We start from the raw sequence: 19,667 nt of genomic DNA, 5'->3' as shown, positions 1-19,667 counted from the left end.
TGTGCAGCAACAAATTCTACCAATGCACTAAATGAGTTAGGGAGAACAAAATCAATAAAAGAAAGAGTTATGAAATGAAATTCTCAAATTATCTTTCAGAACTAGACCAAAGTGGCACATAGACTGGCAGATTATTTTTTGGTGGATTAGGAACCTGGATGTACTATCTAGTGTTTATTCACCCCTTAAGGTTAGTCTAAAGTGAGTGCACTGGGACAGACTGGACAGCTGGAGTCTGAAATGAAACTAGCTTGGTAGTAAATAGAGGAAATGTTCACAAATGCACACTCACAGATAGACATGCAGACAAATCAGAGAGATCAGAGAGATGACCTGAAACGATAAGAAACCCCTTTGTACAAAACATTATACCAATTATACCAGAACATCCAGAAACTCAAAAGTAATTTTGGGATCTATAAAAACAGGTTTCACATTGAATTGTTTTGGAGCTTTTCATACATTCTACAGCTTATGAGAACAGGCAGTGAAAGCTTCCATCTATTCTTTTTATATAAAGTATTTTTCAAATTTGAAGGCAAAAGCTTACAATGTGCGATATGGCACACAAACCGAAGGGTACCCAGGCTGTTTGAACAACATTAAAGCAGCCCAATTCATAAATCAGAGCTGAAAAAGAACAGAACTCAAAAACCATCACTGCCAAAAACCAACAACATTTTGCTTTTCCATAAAGCACTGTTCCTATTTAAGGTGTCGAGACAGGTAAAAAGTTGAAGATGTCATTGATAACTTGTAAATTACAAGGTCATTTATTCTATGCTGCCTGCGGCAAAAGAAAAGATTCCCTTTCCAGGCTTCCATAAATCAAGACTCTTACAAAACTCCACTAAAGAACACTTACTGAGGTGGTAATTTAAAGATAAAACATTTTAATGTATAAACTAAAGATGGAAAGAAGCATGTCCAGCTTCTGTGCCTTTAAAATGTTATGTTCCCAAATCTTCTAGTAGAACATTTAATTGCAGACATAACAAAAAGCAAGAATTTAAACACTTTAAAGACAAGTAATTTCAGCACCCCCTTTCTCTCTCTGTTGTTAACAGTGGACTCGATTGTTGTACCAGTTTTAGCTGTATTTTTAGTTTTAGTTCTTGATCACAAATTTAATTTAGCCAGGAATATGCAAGTTTGTTCATTATTCACGTGAGAAACCCAAATCCAAGGTAATACGCTGTATTAAGTCATTACCATTCCTGAATTGTGAGACATGATACATTCTTCTGCTATACAGTAAACAACAAATAGGGTGGAGAAATCTGATGAGTCTTTGGAAGAGAGCTCACTCGCCCACAGCTTCCAGTTACCAACAGTACCATTTTTAAACACAAAAAAAACTAAATTGAAATGCAATTTTTTGGAAGAAATATTAACAGTAATACAGTCCCAGAGTACAGTTAAAAAGAGCCTTCAAAATTAAATTTCATACAAGATACAACATCAAAAGATTCGCATATCGGGGTATTACACAAAAGTGTTCATTTGACTTCTCAGTTAAAATGTGGGAAGACGCAGTTAATTATCTTTTCAAAAAATGGAATTGTCACTCATCCAAAGGATTAGTGAATCAATCTGGATCACAGGCAAAGACAAAGGCTGATGTGCTGTGGTACATTAACAGATACTTTTCAATGAAATATAAAAAAGTACAGTGCTCCACAGTCGGATGGCTTAACAGGTACTGTACTCCTTTAAGTCTTTCCTAGAAGCAAAGCGGTCTCGGAGAATGAAGAAGCTCTGAGTCATACTGTATGGGCTGCTGTAATTAGGCGATTTTCTGTGTTGGATACTATTGCTAAATTGCCATTTGCAGACTGGAATGTGTCTTCCTAACGAAATATGTAATTAGAGCAAATCAATTTCTGATTTTTTCAGAAAGACAATGAAATCCACTAAATTACAAACGACTAAGGGAAGTCTGATACCGGTCAGGTTTCCAACTTGAAAATACTTATATAGCTAGAAATCTGGATCACACAGAGGTGAGGAGATCTGATAGCCTGAGGCATGTTTCGAGTATGAGTACTAATATTCATACTTGATTTTTTATCAAAAATGTACTTTTTTGGAGGCTGGGGGTGAGAGATTTAAAGCTATTTGTCGATAAACAGGAGTAAAATTTGGTTCTGTGACAATCCAAATATAAATTCATGCAAGATATATAATGCAAAAACTTAAAAACTTTCTTAAAAGCAAGGTTCTTCATTTTAAAATTTGCTCTGTGTAAACTGATTCCTCAAACCCACAAAAAACTGGATTTGTGCAATTAGGTTAAAAACACAACCTTCAGGTGGGAATTTATGCATGATGCTATTGATATTACCAAGTGGATTATTTTTGTGCTTATTTTTAATTAACCAATTAAAATCAGGAACCAGCAAGAAAACAGCTGATTTTTTTCATTTTTTAATTAGCTATACTTAAGAGTTTCAGACAGAGAAGAAGGCCAGCTGACAATACTTGGCTGGTGCTTCAGCCTTTTTTAAACAAACCAAATGAGAATGCAGACCTGTGGCAAAACATTTGTCTCCAACTTTTGTTTCAGAATTAATTGGTAAGGAAATGTATTTGCTAAGCCAGGAGCTCGACTGTGTTGATGTAAACCTGTAATTTTAACGGATCTTGGACATTGTGGCCAAAGAATGGTCTTTGTAAAATCAGAATAAAAGGTCAACAATCTCAGTCAAAATCAGTAGGGGTTTGTATTTTTCCTTTATGTGCCAAATGCCATCATCTGTCTAAAAGTACTAAACATGAAAGGTTTTGCTTGATAAACTCAAGCAGGACTGTTTATAACCTAGGCTTCTCTTCTTTGACCAGATGATACAAACAGGAAACGTTCACAGCTGGCAGGGAAACCACATCAATGGGCCTTGTGTCAGAACCTCCAATTACCACATCTGCCAAATACCTTCCCAGCATTTGAATAAAATAACCCACAGACAAAAGAATTCATTTCATTTTTCTTTCTCACCTGATTTTACCGGGGGCCTGGCTGTGATATTGAAGTCAGGCAACAGTAAATAAAACAAATTCCTCCCACTGAACAGTCCCCCCAGGGCTAAACACACATATTCCCAAGCACTGTACAATGGCTTTTATTGATCTAATTTATTGTTTGCCAGCTCTACAATCTTTCAATCTTTCATTACTGGTGGTCTAGAATCCAATTCCTGCCACTTTCAGAAATCTGCACCTAAATCACACACAGCGAGTACACATGGCTCATCTTAAGACATTCTGCCATCCGCAAAATGTAGTACAGTGAGTAGCTGCTTTCTAATCAAAACATCCCGAAACAACATTTCTCTCCCTGTTTATTAAACAGTATGTATATCATTAATACAATTAATCTCCTTCAAAATACATTAAGCTATGTAATTTTAATAAGCAAAGAAGGATCAACAGTCTACCCACATGATACAGAGCTACATTAAGGTTTGTTTTAAGATATAGGAAGCACAAAAAGAATTCTGTATTTTCAGTAAACAGGCCAAGAAAACTGTACAAAAATGACTTGCAGATAAAAGTTTTCAATTTCTAAGTATGTAGTCCTTTTAATGTTCTTGGACTCTGCACAATTATGACAATTCCTTGACATATTACCTTTTTATAAATAAAAGAGAAGCAACTTAAACATTTGGAACCTAAAGCCCCCCTTCTAGAGATATTTAATTTGAACCTTAAAAAGCATTTTCGGGTCTGTCTAAGTGTGGGGAAAGTCTGAGTGTTCCTCGTTTGAATGAAAGAGGTTTGGTAGGAGACTGTTAAACTGAACAGTAAAAAGGCCACCCTTGTATAAACACGGCACAGATTACAGTAAGACTGCTTTCACCCTAATTAGCACACAGATACAACTGGCTAAGGCAAGTGTAAACAAACCAGGCTCTGCTTCTGCTAATGAGATGCCACTCACTCAGGGGTAGTGGTGCTGAGATCAGCAGGACTCAGAGGACAATATTCAACATCAGCAGGAGGATTAAGAAATTGTTCTTTAAAAGTAACAACACAAATTCCCAAACACAAACCTATAAGTACCTACAGCAGTGGACTGCTACCTTGGAAATGGAAAACTATAAACTCAACACAGGTCTCAACCACTGAAATGACTGTACTGCCTTAATGATTTATTCCACCTATGAAACCTAAAGAGACCACAGCTCTGCTGGGCCAAGCTTTAATTGGGCAAAATTGTACTTTTTCAATATTGCTTTTATTTTTGGAACATTCATCTGCTTAATTGAAACTTTTGTCAGTTTGTTACTAGTAAAGGTTGCGGTGTACACATGAGTTAAATGTACACAAGTTCTCATCAATCAAAAAGAATGAATGAAAAATTCCAAGTGGCCTATTCCATTGTGTAAATCCAAATGCATTTAGTATATAATAGTACTAACCCCCGAACAATCACATTTTTATTGTTATTGTTGATTTAGCTGCAGGTTAAAAAAAGACTAATACAGTAAAGGTAATTATACAATACTTTTTTAAACCAAAGCTATACATTGCCAGTCCAATTGCCAAACATCTAAAAGATAATCCTTTTGTGTGTTCTGCAAACCAAACAGTCCACAAACTAAACAGTAGTTACTTTATATAAAAACTTAAACCTAGGGTGCTGCCCTGAGGTTTGGGATAATGACAAAGAAGCTTCTCTCTTAAAAACAGTCACTCGCCAACTTCAAGATGACTGCTAGTGTAGTAGACACTTTTAATTAAACCTGCTAACCATTTGTATGTATAAATTTTGATAAGAGAAAATTCAAGTATATGTGTGATGTTTGACACAAAATTCCAAGAAGAAAAATCACTTCCTAAATGACTGATTATAAGACAGACACCTCAGTCTAATTCTTCATGCATGTAGCTTATGTGTGCAACACTCATAGTTCATTCACACTTTGGGCAAAGCTTGGCAGCACACAAACAGCACAATAGAGGGAACAAGAAGGGTAATTCCACAAAATAAAAAAAAGGTGGTGGTTTGGGGCTCCAAGAATTGAACAAGCTTCAGTTCAAAGAAAAGCATGTGTTAGCATATCCTCATAATGAACTAAAAACAGAAAAAAAACAAGCAAATAGACATGCAAGGCATACAAGGTGTCCATTCCTTTTCACTCAGATGTGCCAGCTTTCCACTCTCAGCCCGCACATGACAGTTCAAAGAGAAACTGTTTTTCCCCCATATAAATAGCACAATTCTATCATCATTCTGTAGTGCAGCTATATTATGTTGGGACAGAACAAAAGAGAGATGAAGAAAAATCCCCAGAAAAAGTTAAGTAACGTACTTCACTCTGTGAAAAGAGGGCTCTTGGTGGTGAAAGACTGGACAATTTCTATACACATAAACTTCATTTAAAACAGACCGTTGTATGCAGGACTGTTACAATTATCCAATGTCAGCAACAGAACATTTTGGCCATTTACAAAAGAGAACCAGTGCAGGGCTGAACCATTTATATATTGGAATAACTGAAGACCGTCATATGCTACGTGTAATTCTTATCTTGTGTCAACAATATGGCTGCCAAACCTTTACAAGTCTTTCCAACTAGTCTGCCCCTTATCCCAACAATATGCTTTCAGCCAAGCCAAAGTGAACATGCCAAATCGCATTTCGTCAACATGTGGACAACATTTTAACTCCAACGTGAACAGCATGGTGCTTCCCAGGCTTTGGGGGTCTACGATACTTCCAGCTGAATTCAGGAAGAACCTGAAGCCATAGGAGACCACATATTTTGTGCAAGATTAATTTCAAAATCATCTTTGAAAATGAACAACAAGCTATGAGTGAATGATAAAACTATGTTAAGAGAATTCAGATTTTTTCTACAAATTAATGGTAGAAATATACATTGTACCCCACAATGGTCAGTATTTATTCCTTCTCCATTTTTACAACTCCTTCTAAAATGCCAGACTCAGGCAGCCATAAACCCTCTCACTCCAAATTGCATAAAAGCTGGTCATGTAAAATAAGCATGGCCCTTAAAAAGCTGAAAGCACTGCAATGCCTTGCCAAATGCTTTGGCAATAGTAAGCGCTCCTACTTTTGTGGAAGTAACAGTATTTTTCCTGTAGCCACTAATTATGACAGTCTCCAAAGTACATCTAGCCAGAGCTGGATTCTAAGAAGTCAGAAGACCTTATTGCTTCTAGTCCAACACATTTCAACCAATGCATTTGGAAGAGACAGGTATGCTCAAGAATGTGTCCACGGCTCTGCAGGATTCTGTTTTGCATGCTAATTTCAATTAGCTCCCATGACAGAAGATTGCAGACAATCTCCAACAGAAAGAGAAGCAAAGCTCAAGAAAGATGTGATTACTTCCATCATAACTCCAGATTCCTTTCCCTGCTGCCAGCACAGCATTCATATTAACTCTTCCTCAAGCTAAACAGTTAGCCCAGACTGTGTTCTCAGAAATACTGTGATTAAACCACTTCCAGCCTTTAATTAAAATGTATACCATTTTTCCAACCCAAGCCCAATTATACAACAGAGGTGGAGATTATTTTAATGAGATGGCACATCTACTCATAAAAAGGCGGAATAAAGATAATTTCTACATAGAACCATGGCTGGCTATGACAAGCAAAGAATTCAAGAGCTCCCAGTGTATGGTGGAAAGCAAGCACATCCTGGCTAGCTCATTCGTCCAACCAGTCATGCAGAAAATCAACCTCTACATAGCTATCAGAAACAATGTGTTATTTTGGGAGTCTATACAGGAGACAAAACAAACCTGAAAACTAGACCATGTTCAATTAAAATAATCAAGGACAAGGGATCTAGGGTGTATATATACCCATTTGAGATTTATGCTGTTTTTTTTTTGTATCTATTGTTTTGTGTTGTCTATATAGACTTCCACTGTCTGGCCCTTAGCCAAAATAGCTGTTAGAATAAAACAGCTACTTCAGTAATTCAGTAAAATCTGTGGAAGATAGCAAAGGAAAACTGGCTCAATGTAAATAAAGGAGACAGAAAATATGGAAGACATGACATGCAGCTTCACCATATCACACACCAGTTCAGCATTGTCAAGGATAATGAGGCATTTGGTTTTACACTGATTCACAATATATAACATGCTTGCATTCACCACGATAACAGCAGTTTCAGATGTAAGCATACGAAATCCTAATGACAACTAACAGGAGTGAGAGAAATCCAAGGCACTGACTTTTTTATGTTTGGTAATCCTCACATTTGATAAGACCAGTAAGAAATGTCTGATTAAAAGGAGTATCTTCAAGACATTTAACCAAAATTACCAATTTCTTTTATAAACCTTAACAGTGTTTATCAGAAGACGAAGACAAAACTTGAAAAAATTAAGAAGCAGACAAGTCAGTGTGTGAATGAGACTGTGAAAAATGTATCACACTAAAAATTTGGGTTAACTAAAAGTGGAGTAAAGGGCAGGAGGAAGGAAGCAAGGCTACTACAGACACAAGGAAATTGATAAAATTACGGTACGAACTCTAAAAGCTCAATTTCTAGAACCTATGGACCAATGCTGCAGTAAATCTAGAAATGAAAGAGGAGAAAGGGTGGTTATTAAATTTTCAAGCAGGATGCCTGTTTCATTTAGTGCTGCTATAGATCATCTGCAAATTAATTTACCAACAGCCTAGTTGAGAATGAAGTTTTTCTAGTGATTTGTACGGGCTAAAAATTGAATCACAGAGAAACTGTGGTTCCACTTAGCAGTAAAACCTAATAGAAAATGAACAAACTGTAAAGCTGTAAATTGTACTGTCGTTTGGTTAGCTGTTTCAATATCTGAATGAAAGCATTTCCACAGGTCTCTGACAATACAACTCCTCTTTCTCTTTTTTGTACACACAATGCAAGACAAGGCAGATTTTACAAGCCCTCTGGAACCATTAATGAGAATGCTGATTTTCTGGCCTGTAAGACCTTTGCTACCAATAAGAATCCTTCAGATCTGCATTAGATCATTTGAAATAACTACAAAGATTTCCAGCAGGTGCTTTATTAAATTTAAAATAAGAACTCACACCTTCAGCAAAATTTACGCTAGGGACAAAGCGGTGAAAACTAACAGGTAGAATTTATTTTCAAAAACATTGTCTAATGTGAACACAGATTGCTATTGCAGATAAAAACATATCCACCATGTGTATAAAAACATATCCAGTACTTAACTATGCAGCCAGTGCACAGCATTTAGCTGTGTCATGGTTGAGAAAAGTCATGGTGTTTTAAGGAAGAAGGCAGGGTTTATAAAAAAGGAAAAGGTGATATTTTTAAAATACCTTGAATACACTGCAAGGACCCATCTTCTGCTCTTATTGTAAATGTTTCTCCAGGGTTGACTTGAACCAAAATGACCTGCAGTAAAGAAACACATAAAACCAATAAATGAGCAACAGACACACATAAACAGGACAAACACAACTAGTTCAGCAGTGTAATGTTCAACAGAAGACACTCAGGTCATGATCAAGATTGTGGTGAAAAACGCGTATACTAACAGATTTTCTAACAATATGTCATTAAGAAGAAAGAAAATGTCTGAGTGGATGAGTGGAGAGTCCAAAGCAATATTCACAGAATCCCTGCAAAATAAACCTGGCAAGAAGGTAGCACGAATCAATAACCAACGGAAATGGAGGCAACAGATGAAAGCACCAATCTAAAACTTCAAGTCCGTCTTTAATAACTGCCATTAAGAGAAAAAAACATGGAAAAGCTTTCTTAGCTGGTGCTGCAATGGTCACTTCTGCAATAATTCACCTTCATTATTCTCATCCTAATTTAGACTAAAAAAAAATCAGCAGTTCAAGGTTCCAAATTGAATCTAAACTGGACCTGAACTACATTGAAGCTTATAAAGAAAAGGCCTGAAAATAAAAATACATTGGAAAAAAAAAACAAAAAAAAGATTGCTACTGTACATCCAATATAACCCAATTTGTATCTGTTTCTCAATTAGTACAATACACAGTTCTCCCATGTTAGTTTTCCCAAACTGCTTAGATTTGTCTAAACACCTGAAATATACACAAATAAATACTTATAAATGAATAAATAATTCCTTTTATAAAAAATAATACCAGCTAATTAAAATTGACAAAAATTGCATACATTTATAATATAAAGATTGTCATACCACAGATAAAAAACAATTCTGCTTCGTGGTACTTTAAAAAGTCTAACTTGATCTGAAGTGTCAGTAGAGAATTAACAGCTCCTTACCATCATATTGTCTGAACAGACGTTGTTAACAGTGTATAGCTGTCTGCATATATGAAAAAGTTGTGCTGCCATTCTCAGACTCTCTAAGCTCTACAGGTAAGTAAGAGGATTTTATCATTATTCTCCTCTTTGCAATATCATTGGCAATTCTCTGATCACGCTGTTTAATACAGTGAATTCTGGGCTTCCTCTTCCTGCAGGACGGGCTGCTGATGAGGTTGCTATGGTTACCAGGATGTATTCTGCACTGTCAACTGAGGTTTAAAAAGAAAAAAAAGGCAAAGCGACAAAGCCTTTTTTACAACCTCCCAGAGCTCTTACACACCAGCCTGCTCTCCAGCGCCTGCAATACAGCAATGATGATGGTACAAGCAAATTACATATTACACAGCATCTATCAACACACTTGTGTTGTACGCCTTCCCAGCACTGTTGGGTATGAAAACAAAGACTGACGGATTAAAAGCAGGGAAACAAACTTCAGATGATAAGGCTGTGTATGTTTCATCAGCCATGGTAGGAGCAATACATTGCTGCCTTATTTCTAATTTAATGAGAAAAATATACATAGTATGTATGTGGCGATGATTCGACTCTTCCTTGACAACACATGCAAAATAAACACCAGGCACTGCATCACATAAGGTAGAAAGAGGATGAGTCAAATATGATTAATATATAAACGTTAATGTTTCATATCTTAAGAAAAAGATTTTCTCCTCTTGTTGCATTCTGTAATGATCTGACCCTCCAGAGATTAACCGTAAAACTAGTCCAACAACAGAAATAAAAATTCAGTCTGCTTTTGGTGCAGCAGAAAATCTCAGTTAATTCCTAGAAATTTGGATGTCCCCACAGTTTATGATTCTGATATGGTTCAAGGTGGGAGGGCAGAGACAGCACATTGTGCCGACTGAACAAGTTTCCATTTATTTTAACTTTCTTACATTTTCAAAAGAAATTATGTTAGATGCAGTTGTACATTTATTCCGATGCAATAACAAAACATACTTGGAAAGATTTGTTTAGTAACCCAAGTGAATTAAAATCCTGAATTTGCCTCACTCTCAAGACCAGACTCCTGACAGTCTTTATCCAAAAGCACAACTTTTACCACATTTTGTAGTAAGAAAAGTCAACTCTAAAGGCTACAACTTAATATGCAATGTAGGCTTTTGGCATGAAGGGTCTTAAAACACCAGCTGTGCTCATATAGTCTTTGGACCTTCAAAACACAGCAGTGTAAACTGAATGTTTCTGCAAAAATTGGCTTATGGCCGTAGACAGTTAAGTTACAGGAAGATAACATTTGTGCTACAATTAAGCACTGTGGATAACCAATTTAAAATTTTGATAAAAAACATACGTGCAGCCACAAAATGAACAATATCTGCTGCACAGGGAAAAAACATGGATATTATATTCAAAACAAAAACTGCACAAACTAATAAGGACTGTCTGAGCTCTTGGGCTTTCAATGATGTAATAACGCACCTGCTGTGATCCATCCCCATTAACCATGTGAGGCATCATAGGCATCTCCCCATTCAGTAAAGGTGGCAGGTCCAGTGGGATCTGGTCTGTCATCATCATTGTGACGTACATTCATGGAGAACTTTCCTCTACTGTCTTTCTGCAAAAACAAACAATTCCAGCAGTTACCATCACAAATCCGCTCCATGGAACCTAAGGGAATTTCAAAGAGTTTTCTAATTTAATTAACAATAACACCAACAACAACAATAATAATTATTTGCATTTGTGATGCAATGTATATATAGGAGAGGGCCCACAGGATCCAAGGGTAAGAAAAGCTGTGATGGAGTTTCTATATGGACACAACAAAGAACCTCAACCTGAAACCCATGGTGGTCAGTTGACACCTTGAGTGAAGATAGCACAGTGTTAAAGTGGCTGTAATAAAGCTGTAAATGCTTCTTTTCTGGTTAGTTAATCATTTATTTTTTAGTCTTGGTGAATGTTTTTATTCAAATATCCCTGACAAGCTAGCATACCATTAGTGAATATTTCTACTAATTTATCTCATACTCCTAAACAGAAGAAAATGTGCAGGCCACACACCCATTTATCTCCTGTTTCTCCTCTTATCGTCTCTTAAAATGACCAAATGCAATAACTATTCTATCTTGGGAATTTCAAAGAGTGGATGAAAATGGCTTAAATATTTTGTGGAAAAGCTCTTTTAAAAATTCAAACCTAAGATATATAAAGAATTTTGAGTAACTTGAGAAAATGTGATCCAGAGCACTTAAGAGGCTAACAACAATGTGAAGATCCAAGTACCAAGTTTTACAAAACCAGCTTATACAAGGCTGTCAAAACACGCATCAGCAATACTGAGCACTTCAGAAAAACTTCAAAGACAATAGCAGGATGACATCATCATCATAGGGGAAAAGGGTGTTTCTCTATGGGGAGACTGCCCATTGCTACAGTAGATAATGACTATTTATATCCTGGTGCTATCAAATGACTATTACGCTGCTCATAAATGAACAATAAACAGAGATTCTGTATTTTGGTTTTCTCTTTAAACTGAACAGATCATGAAGTGTTGAGTGAGTCAAACCCTGATGGAATGCATAGCTCTGAGGGAGTAATAATTGAATTTCAAAAGTTTTTGTTCAACAGCTCTAAGCTTTATCAAGCTTTATTATTTGATATGGCTTAGTACAAATAAAAAGCATCCATTAAATTAGTGGTCTCAGAATTTCAGACACTTGAGTGAGGAATGTCTGAACGAAGTGCAGTTGCAGTTATTATAGGAAAAGATTTTCTCAGGAAGTGTCCTTCACTTGACACAAAAGTGCTTCCTGACAAAGCAAAGCATATAACGGGTCACATCAACCACACAGATGCATGTGAAGAACCATTTATCTTCTGACTCAAATATTTTGAATGCTCTATCAGTCATTTAATCATCTGTTTGACTTAGTGAAAGAAACTGGGCTGCCAGTTTTCATTCATGAAAAACAAACCTTAAACATTACTTGTTTGGAAACTCAGCATGCTTCATATATATTACTGGATAGAATAGCATGTTGTCCAAATTAAATACTTTAGTTAAATACTTTAACAAAAAGCTTTTAATTTCAATACTGTTTATAATTTGTGCATTGACAGTATCTTGGACTATACACAAAGCTGGTCCAAATATACAAGTGGCAAGAAAGATATATGAAGCGAAATAAAGACATAAGTGTTGTGCATGATATTCTGCAGAAAAGTGACAGAAGGTTTAATGATCAGACAAAACTTCAGCTGGGCCTGAGGAAGCTGGTCAGGATTGAGAGGAAAATTGATTTTGTAAAGTACAGGCAAATTGTAGAAGAAAATGGTCAGGACCTGAAGCACAAGGATAAAGCCTAACTTGAATCCAATAGAAGATTTATGGTAAGGCTTGATTATTGCACTCCATCAACTATACCCAATAGGCTGGAGTAATTTGTGTTAGGAATAAAAGATGAAATAAAACCACTGCGCAAAGCTGGCAGAGACTGCACTCAGTTCTGTCAAAGTGTTTTGACCAAGTACTGACTTAGGGGGGTGAATACATGATGATAAATATCACCTTATCTCCATTGCAGGTGATGCTGACACTTAAGCTCCTTCACATACAGCAAAGTTCAGTTGGATCCTTTCAATCTTGAAGTAAATAACATATATATATACACAGTACTTGTAATTCATCCAAATGTGATGTTGTCATGGGGTGAATGCTGAAAAGATATGGAAATAAAATCCACTCTTGTCAATAAACTGATCTTACTAAGAGAGATGTCTTACACTGCCAGGTATTTAACAGTGGTGACCGATAATAGAGGGGTCAGTTAGTGCAACTGCTGGCAAGATCTTTTCCCCATAAGAGCATCAGTCAAAGAGGACAGACTGTTGCCAAAACACTAAGCAGTCTCTACTCTTCCCAGTAATCTAGGCTTAGACACACATGTTCTCAATTGAATGCTGGCTTGCTCATGAGATCATAGGAGGGATTCTGTGGATCAGCTGGAGTGACAGGGGCGCCTTCTGATGATGTCGCAACTGGTGGAAAATGTTCTCAAAACTTTAGAAAAGCAGCAGTTTCAAATAGAGAAAAAAAAAATAAACGGCTCTTTAGGAGCTCAAAGATCACTTGGCTTCACAGTGGTCATCTTCAAGTTGATTCCTGCTCAAAGAGCTGCTAGAGAAGTGTTCCCATTTTCCACTGCGAGTCTCAGCACATTCCTTACACAAATTCTTTTTCAATTACAGCTTATTCTAAGTTAGTTGCCATAAGAAAGCTCTGCCCCCATTGTTAGAAAGCACTTCTATGAAAAATCCCATTCATGGCGTTGGTGTCAAAAACATATTGTATGACTAACTCTTCTTGTTTACGGAAAAAATCTGATGTCTTTGTAACCTTATTAATGAAAAGGAAGTCCCCTCCTCTAAAACGGCCAAACACAGAGCATGTTCATAATAGGTACCCTGAAAAACCGTTTGGAGTGGGGCTCCTTTGGCCTTTTTTAATACCTGAAATAATATCCACATGCCATCTTAAAAATTTCAATCCTGAAAATCAGCTTGAGACTTCACTGCCACCTACAGAAGCAGTTTAATGACAAAGGAAACCACAGGATATTTAAGTTAAAGTGAACATTCGGTTGCGTGTATGATATGCAATGAAGTTGACATCTTCCAATCAGCCATACAGGCAGCTCTTCTGGGACACAAAATGTACAGAATGTAAATTGACAGAAACTATGATAATTAATGGAAATCAATTTCTCTAACACCTCTGAAAATGGGATTTCAGGATAGATGGAAAATGGGACGAAACTTCCATGTGACCTGTGATGAGGGCAACAGAGCTACTCAGACACTAAAGTGGTAAAAAAAAAAAACAGAGAGACCCCTTGCAGAACAGATGAGGGAGACCCCAGCTTGCAGTGTTTGTCTGTAGGAGATAATTCCTTAAACACTGAGATTAAAAATAGGGTTTTAAATCAAACTACAGGTAGAGCAGCAGCTAATTATCCAAACTATAATGACAATTTGCAAAACATAACGGAAGTGCCGCAAAACTGCTTTCGGGCAATCGAGTGTTTCATTAAAAGAGAACTGTGACAAGAAAAGGGAAATAAACTGCATACGATCAGTGACTTAAGATCTGTAAGCAGCAGGAAAAGGGAAGTTCACTCCATAAGAGACCCGCATACACCTAATTTTTAAGATGGCATGTGGATATTATTTCAGGTATTAAAAAAGGCCAAAGGAGCCCCACTCCCAATGGTTTTTCAGGGCACATATTATGAACATGCTCTATGTTTGGCCGTTTTGGAGAAGGGGACAAACTACAAAAGTAATTAACGACTTAAAAAAATGTTAAAGGACCGTTTTAAATAATGGACTAAAAAAAGCACAACAGAAGGGTATGAATGTTTCGGGGGAAAGGCTAAGCTTGAAGGATGAAGTCATGATGAGGTCATTTTTATTTAAATGCAGTTATCAAATTCTTCATCTATCTTCCAGGGAGGGAAGAACAGGGTGCGAAAGGGAAAGTGTGCGCTGCACTCCACTGTTCCATGACTATTGTCTTCTTGAATGTTTAAGAAACCCCACTAAGAATCCAGTTTCTCTGAAACTCTTTTAACACACATACTTCATAGAGCCTCTCTGCTACCCAGCTGCTATAATTAGCATGTTCATTGAAATGTGATACCCTTTGTATCTTGGGACCTATGCATCATTTGCTGAAAATTGAATTGAGCACAGTTCACAGAATATAAAAGAGGAAGAAGAGGAGAAAATTTTGAAACAGAACGAACCACAAAGTGACATATAGAAATGACGTGCAAATTAACATGCATGAGTGCCGTTATTCTTTTTTAACATGATTTTTATCTTTTGCTTATTTTTAGCTGTCAAACTATTTTATGATTGCAGTACCGGAGAGCAACTCTGCTCTGCATGAAAATCCTGTTAGTCATTGTGCGAAGGTGGCAATTTGCATTATACAAATGAAAGAGTACGTTTTGATTGTTCTGACCCTTTGTTGCTCTGCATTTTAACTGAAATGTATCACCAATAATACAGAGTTGATTGTTTTGTTCAGATATTAAGATTTGGATATCTGGTTTAATATTCAAACCATTCAAATAAAATTTCAAATACATTTTCTCCTTCAGAAAAGGAAAGACTAATTACAATAGAAGAAACAATAAAATGGGACAATATACCTAGTCAAGTTCAAAGACTTTTAGTAGCTTTTACCTCTATGCAGGTTGTACACACACCAAATACTGTATAAATAATTCTAATAAATAGGTGACAGTAATCAAATGACCTAAACTGAAACAAACCTTTGTGGATTACAATATTAAAAAAATCTAAATTTCATTTAATAGTGAAGGTGTACTAAATATTCTTTGGGACTACAAACAGCCTTGTTTTAGGAAAAACAGCCTCGTGAAGCAACACTTTAATTTCCAATGCTGTAAACTGTACTGTCTGTAATAGGGAGATCCACAGTTTCAGTCACACCTGCAATTAACTTATAAAAGTCACATCTGTAACAGTGTGTTTAACTTCATTGTCTACCTCCTTCTTGAAATCTTAATATATAACCTTGACCAGTAGCCAAGCAGACATCTATCAAACAACACCAAACCTAGCTCCACTCAACAGCAAGACTGTAATTCTTGAGGTCATTGATTTGAAAAGAAGCCCTGGTGGAGCCAGTTAGTGGCTTTTCTACTCATTATCTCATTTTCATGGCAATTTCACCCTCTTCACAAAAACAAGAGGCCTCTGTTTATGAGATCCACATTTGTTTAATTCAGTTTTATGCAGTCAAACAATCCTTTGAGGACTCAATTGACATTATAGAATATAATCCAAAACAAACAATTATTGCTCACTCCCACTGTCTAAAAACAAAAATTCATTTTAAGTTTGTCATATCCTGTTTGCACTTGTAAAAGTGGTGAACATAGTCCTTCACAGAACAGAGCATTAATGGCATGCAATTAAATTAAACTTATTTTCCATTTCATATTCCACCTGTGTCCATTTTTGGCACTTATTTTACATGCACACAGATTTTGGAGACGCCACAAAAATAAATGTTTTAATATGGTCAAGGAAGATAAGACATCTAATTATACCATGCATCGGAACTAGAAGGTTATTTTCATTTTGCCCCCCTGCAATTTATGTGCCAAGATGAACTCATTCAAAAATACGAGGGAAAAACGTTATGCATCCTATGAAAGCTTGTGATTAGCACTTTGAAGGTCTCCAAACTTCAAAGTGCTGATGTATGCAGAGTCAGCTCATGGACGTGGCAAAATACCTCCAGGCAGTAGTAGGGCTTCATATTACTAACAATACTGGCCATTTGCATTTACAATTACAAACTTAAGGCAAATTCCATCATTCTGAAGACTTGTCCAAGTTCTGCAGACAATTTGATTGTTTTTTGGATCTTGAGGCAGTAGAACAGCTATAGTCACCTCCCTTTCGTGCTTGGTAGCGAGCACTGTCTCAGCCTCTTCTCGATCCTTTTTGCCCAGGGTGACTATTGCTGGTGGTCTCAGACACACAAAAGAGACTTACTTGATGGCAGCCAGAAGAGAAAAAAACAGGGACAACACACAGAAAGTACACTGTGTGTTTATTGTGATAACCTTTCCTCCCCTACCATCAATCATTTTGTTCAGCATATAATCTCCCTTTTGAAGTACCACAATTTCCTGTTGCTAGGTTTCACTTTACCCTTTCGCTTTGATTTTTTTTTCAAACTCATTTCACTGTTTTGAAAAATGGCCCAGAGGGAATAGGCAGTCTTTTTGTCACAAGTGTGGTCAAGGGGACAGTCCCAGTCCTCAAGGGAAAGCGTTCTTAAACAAGGGCGGCTCAGTGTTAACCAAGAATCTAGGCTAGGTGGATGCCTCCACAGAAACGTGAAGTAAGGGAAGCAAAAATGACAGAACGCTGCCATTGCTTCACCTCCCAAAAACAAGAATTGAAACCATGGTAATGTTTAAGCCACACATCATCATGAAATATGTTATAAGCAAAGTTTAAGTCGGGGGTACTTTCTGTTGTATACAGGTGTCCCCAAAAGCACAGATTCGCCTGAGATTCATGCTAGCTGTTCAATGCACAAGTGCGTAACTGCCAATAGGTCTTAGTAATGCTGCTAAGAACGTACAGCACTAAAAAACATCCCTGGACTTAAAGGCCTGTCCTGCTGTGACAGGCTAAAAGAACTGAACCTTCTTAGTCTTGAACTGGGGACATGATTTAATTCAACAAAATTCTCAAAGGCATTGGGTATTTCAGCCCAATGGACTTTCCTATACTTTTATTCCCTATAAGCCTACCCGACAGGTGGATACACATAGAAATAAAGGGGAAGTGGCGAGCATCTTTAAAACAGAGTAAGGAGGCATTTTTACACAAAGGATTGTGGGAGTCTGAAACAACCTACCCAACCGTGCACCAGCTATAAAAGTGATACTTGTCTTGTCATTTCTTGAAAGAAGACAAAGATTCAGATTAATGACCTACTAGCAACCAAATGAGCTTGATGAGCCAATCGCCTCCTCCCGTTTTTAACATTTATGTTCTTTTGCCCTCATGGGTGTATTAAGAACATCAACCACGAAGGGAATTCACAGAGGCTGCTTGACTACAGGGAAGGGACTTTGGAAAACCCACTGATTTATCAAGCTAGCAAACATGATTAAATGTGTTTCATCACTACTGATGTCAACATTAATTTACCAAGTGGTACAAAGTACATACACAAAAGACAACCAAAGCATTTCTCCCCTTTAACCCTGTTAAATGATGTTTACCCTCACAAACAGTATGGTTGCAAGTGTCCTTTCAAATTAAGGTTGTGGGTAGTTGCATCTCTAGACTGGAAAAACATCAACTCCCAATCTTTTTTACACATAAATATTGCAGTAGCCCATAAGGGTCTTAACTGATTCAACAGAGGACTGTTGACTGGATCCCATCACAACTGTTTCTGCCAGATGCAACTGTTCTCTAAACCACAATAAGCAAGAAAAATGAGCACAAAACAATTAACTGCATGAAATAATTAAACTCACATGTATAAAAAAAACATTGTCATTGCAATAAAACCCAAACGTTCTGGTGTCACATCTTCATTTCACAAAGATGAAGTCTATTTTCAGTGTTGATGCAAAGTAAAGCCCAATTACTTCTGTCATTGCTTTTTTCAAATATTTTATTTTTCTGAAAATCATTCACGCAGTAAAGCCACTTACTATATTAGTTGGGATTGAAGGTGGTGGAGTCATTCAAGACACACTAAAATACACTCAGTCCTCATTAAATAAGCACTTCACTTAAGAGTGCTTGTTAAAACGAAATACACATGTATTTACATATTTTTGTTAGATGACTGAACTCCCCTCACTAATACAAAATCCAGGTGGATAGCTTGTTCTTTCTTTTTCATTTTTCACTCCTCAAGGCTGTTGCTGCCTTAATAGAAATGGGGGTTTAAGGGTATCATACTAGTTTTATTTTATATTAGTTATAAAATATTTTAAATATTTTATCTTTAGTTTTATTTTTATTAGGCACATTATGAATGCACCATATTGGTATCACTAAACAACGTGATGTTTTATCTTGCTTTGACAAACAAGATTAATTATCTAACATAATAGACCATTTTGATTACCTCATGTCATATTTACTGTTCATCAATAACTATCAGATATCATGCAATTTTATCCACTTTACTACTTCATAACACATTTAAACATGACAGCTTGAATAATAAAACGTGCTGCAAATTCTACTAATTGTAACATATACTTAGCAATTTATAGTGCCAAACTAATCTGGTTCGTGTCCAGTTACAAGCATTTACAACAAAAAAGAGAGTTTTACATGTATTTGAATGGTTGCTTTTACAAGTTTTCGCCTACAACCAGAAATCTTGGAACCAATTATGCTTGTATAGCAAGGGATGAGTTATTAGCTTCACTATTTACCGATTTGCTGTAAACATAGAAAAATTATTGGCAAAGTCAGTTGTCACATTACCTACATTCCTACATTTGTCAAGTAAGAGTTCGATTCAATGCTAAATGAATATAGGACACTGAACGTGCAAATAAAAAACATGCAGAAATGTGCAATCCAAATTCCAGTTTCTTTTTGGCCACACACCCAGTATTGCTTGTTGTATAATCATGTGTTGAGCTATAAATTGTGATGGTTCAAGTTTCAACTAAACCACCCATCACATATAGCCTCAATCATGCCAGGACACCAATCAAGATCTCCTTCTCCACACTAGGATGCCCGGCAAAGAACCATAGAAAACAATTCAGCTTCAATATAACAGCTGTTATTCCAA

At 36.6% G+C, this 19,667-nt stretch overlaps 1 protein-coding gene across 1 annotated transcript in view; it reads right to left on the bottom strand.

Annotated features, from left to right (window-relative positions):
• The window catches only part of fndc3ba (fibronectin type III domain containing 3Ba), a 166,330-nt gene that overhangs the window by 120,037 nt on the left and 26,626 nt on the right, over positions 1–19,667 (bottom strand). Inside the window, exons 2-3 of the mRNA XM_069197403.1 lie at positions 10,751–10,889; positions 8,314–8,389 (exon numbers count right to left, since the gene is read on the bottom strand). Of these exons, the coding sequence (XP_069053504.1) occupies positions 8,314–8,389; positions 10,751–10,861 (187 nt within the window). The 5' untranslated portion in view covers positions 10,862–10,889. The remainder of the gene's footprint in view (positions 1–8,313; positions 8,390–10,750; positions 10,890–19,667) is intronic.

This window comes from Lepisosteus oculatus, chromosome 13 (genome assembly GCF_040954835.1).
Source record: "Lepisosteus oculatus isolate fLepOcu1 chromosome 13, fLepOcu1.hap2, whole genome shotgun sequence".
Taxonomy (NCBI): Eukaryota; Metazoa; Chordata; class Actinopteri; order Semionotiformes; family Lepisosteidae; genus Lepisosteus; species Lepisosteus oculatus.
This window is presented reverse-complemented; position numbering and strand designations above follow the sequence as displayed.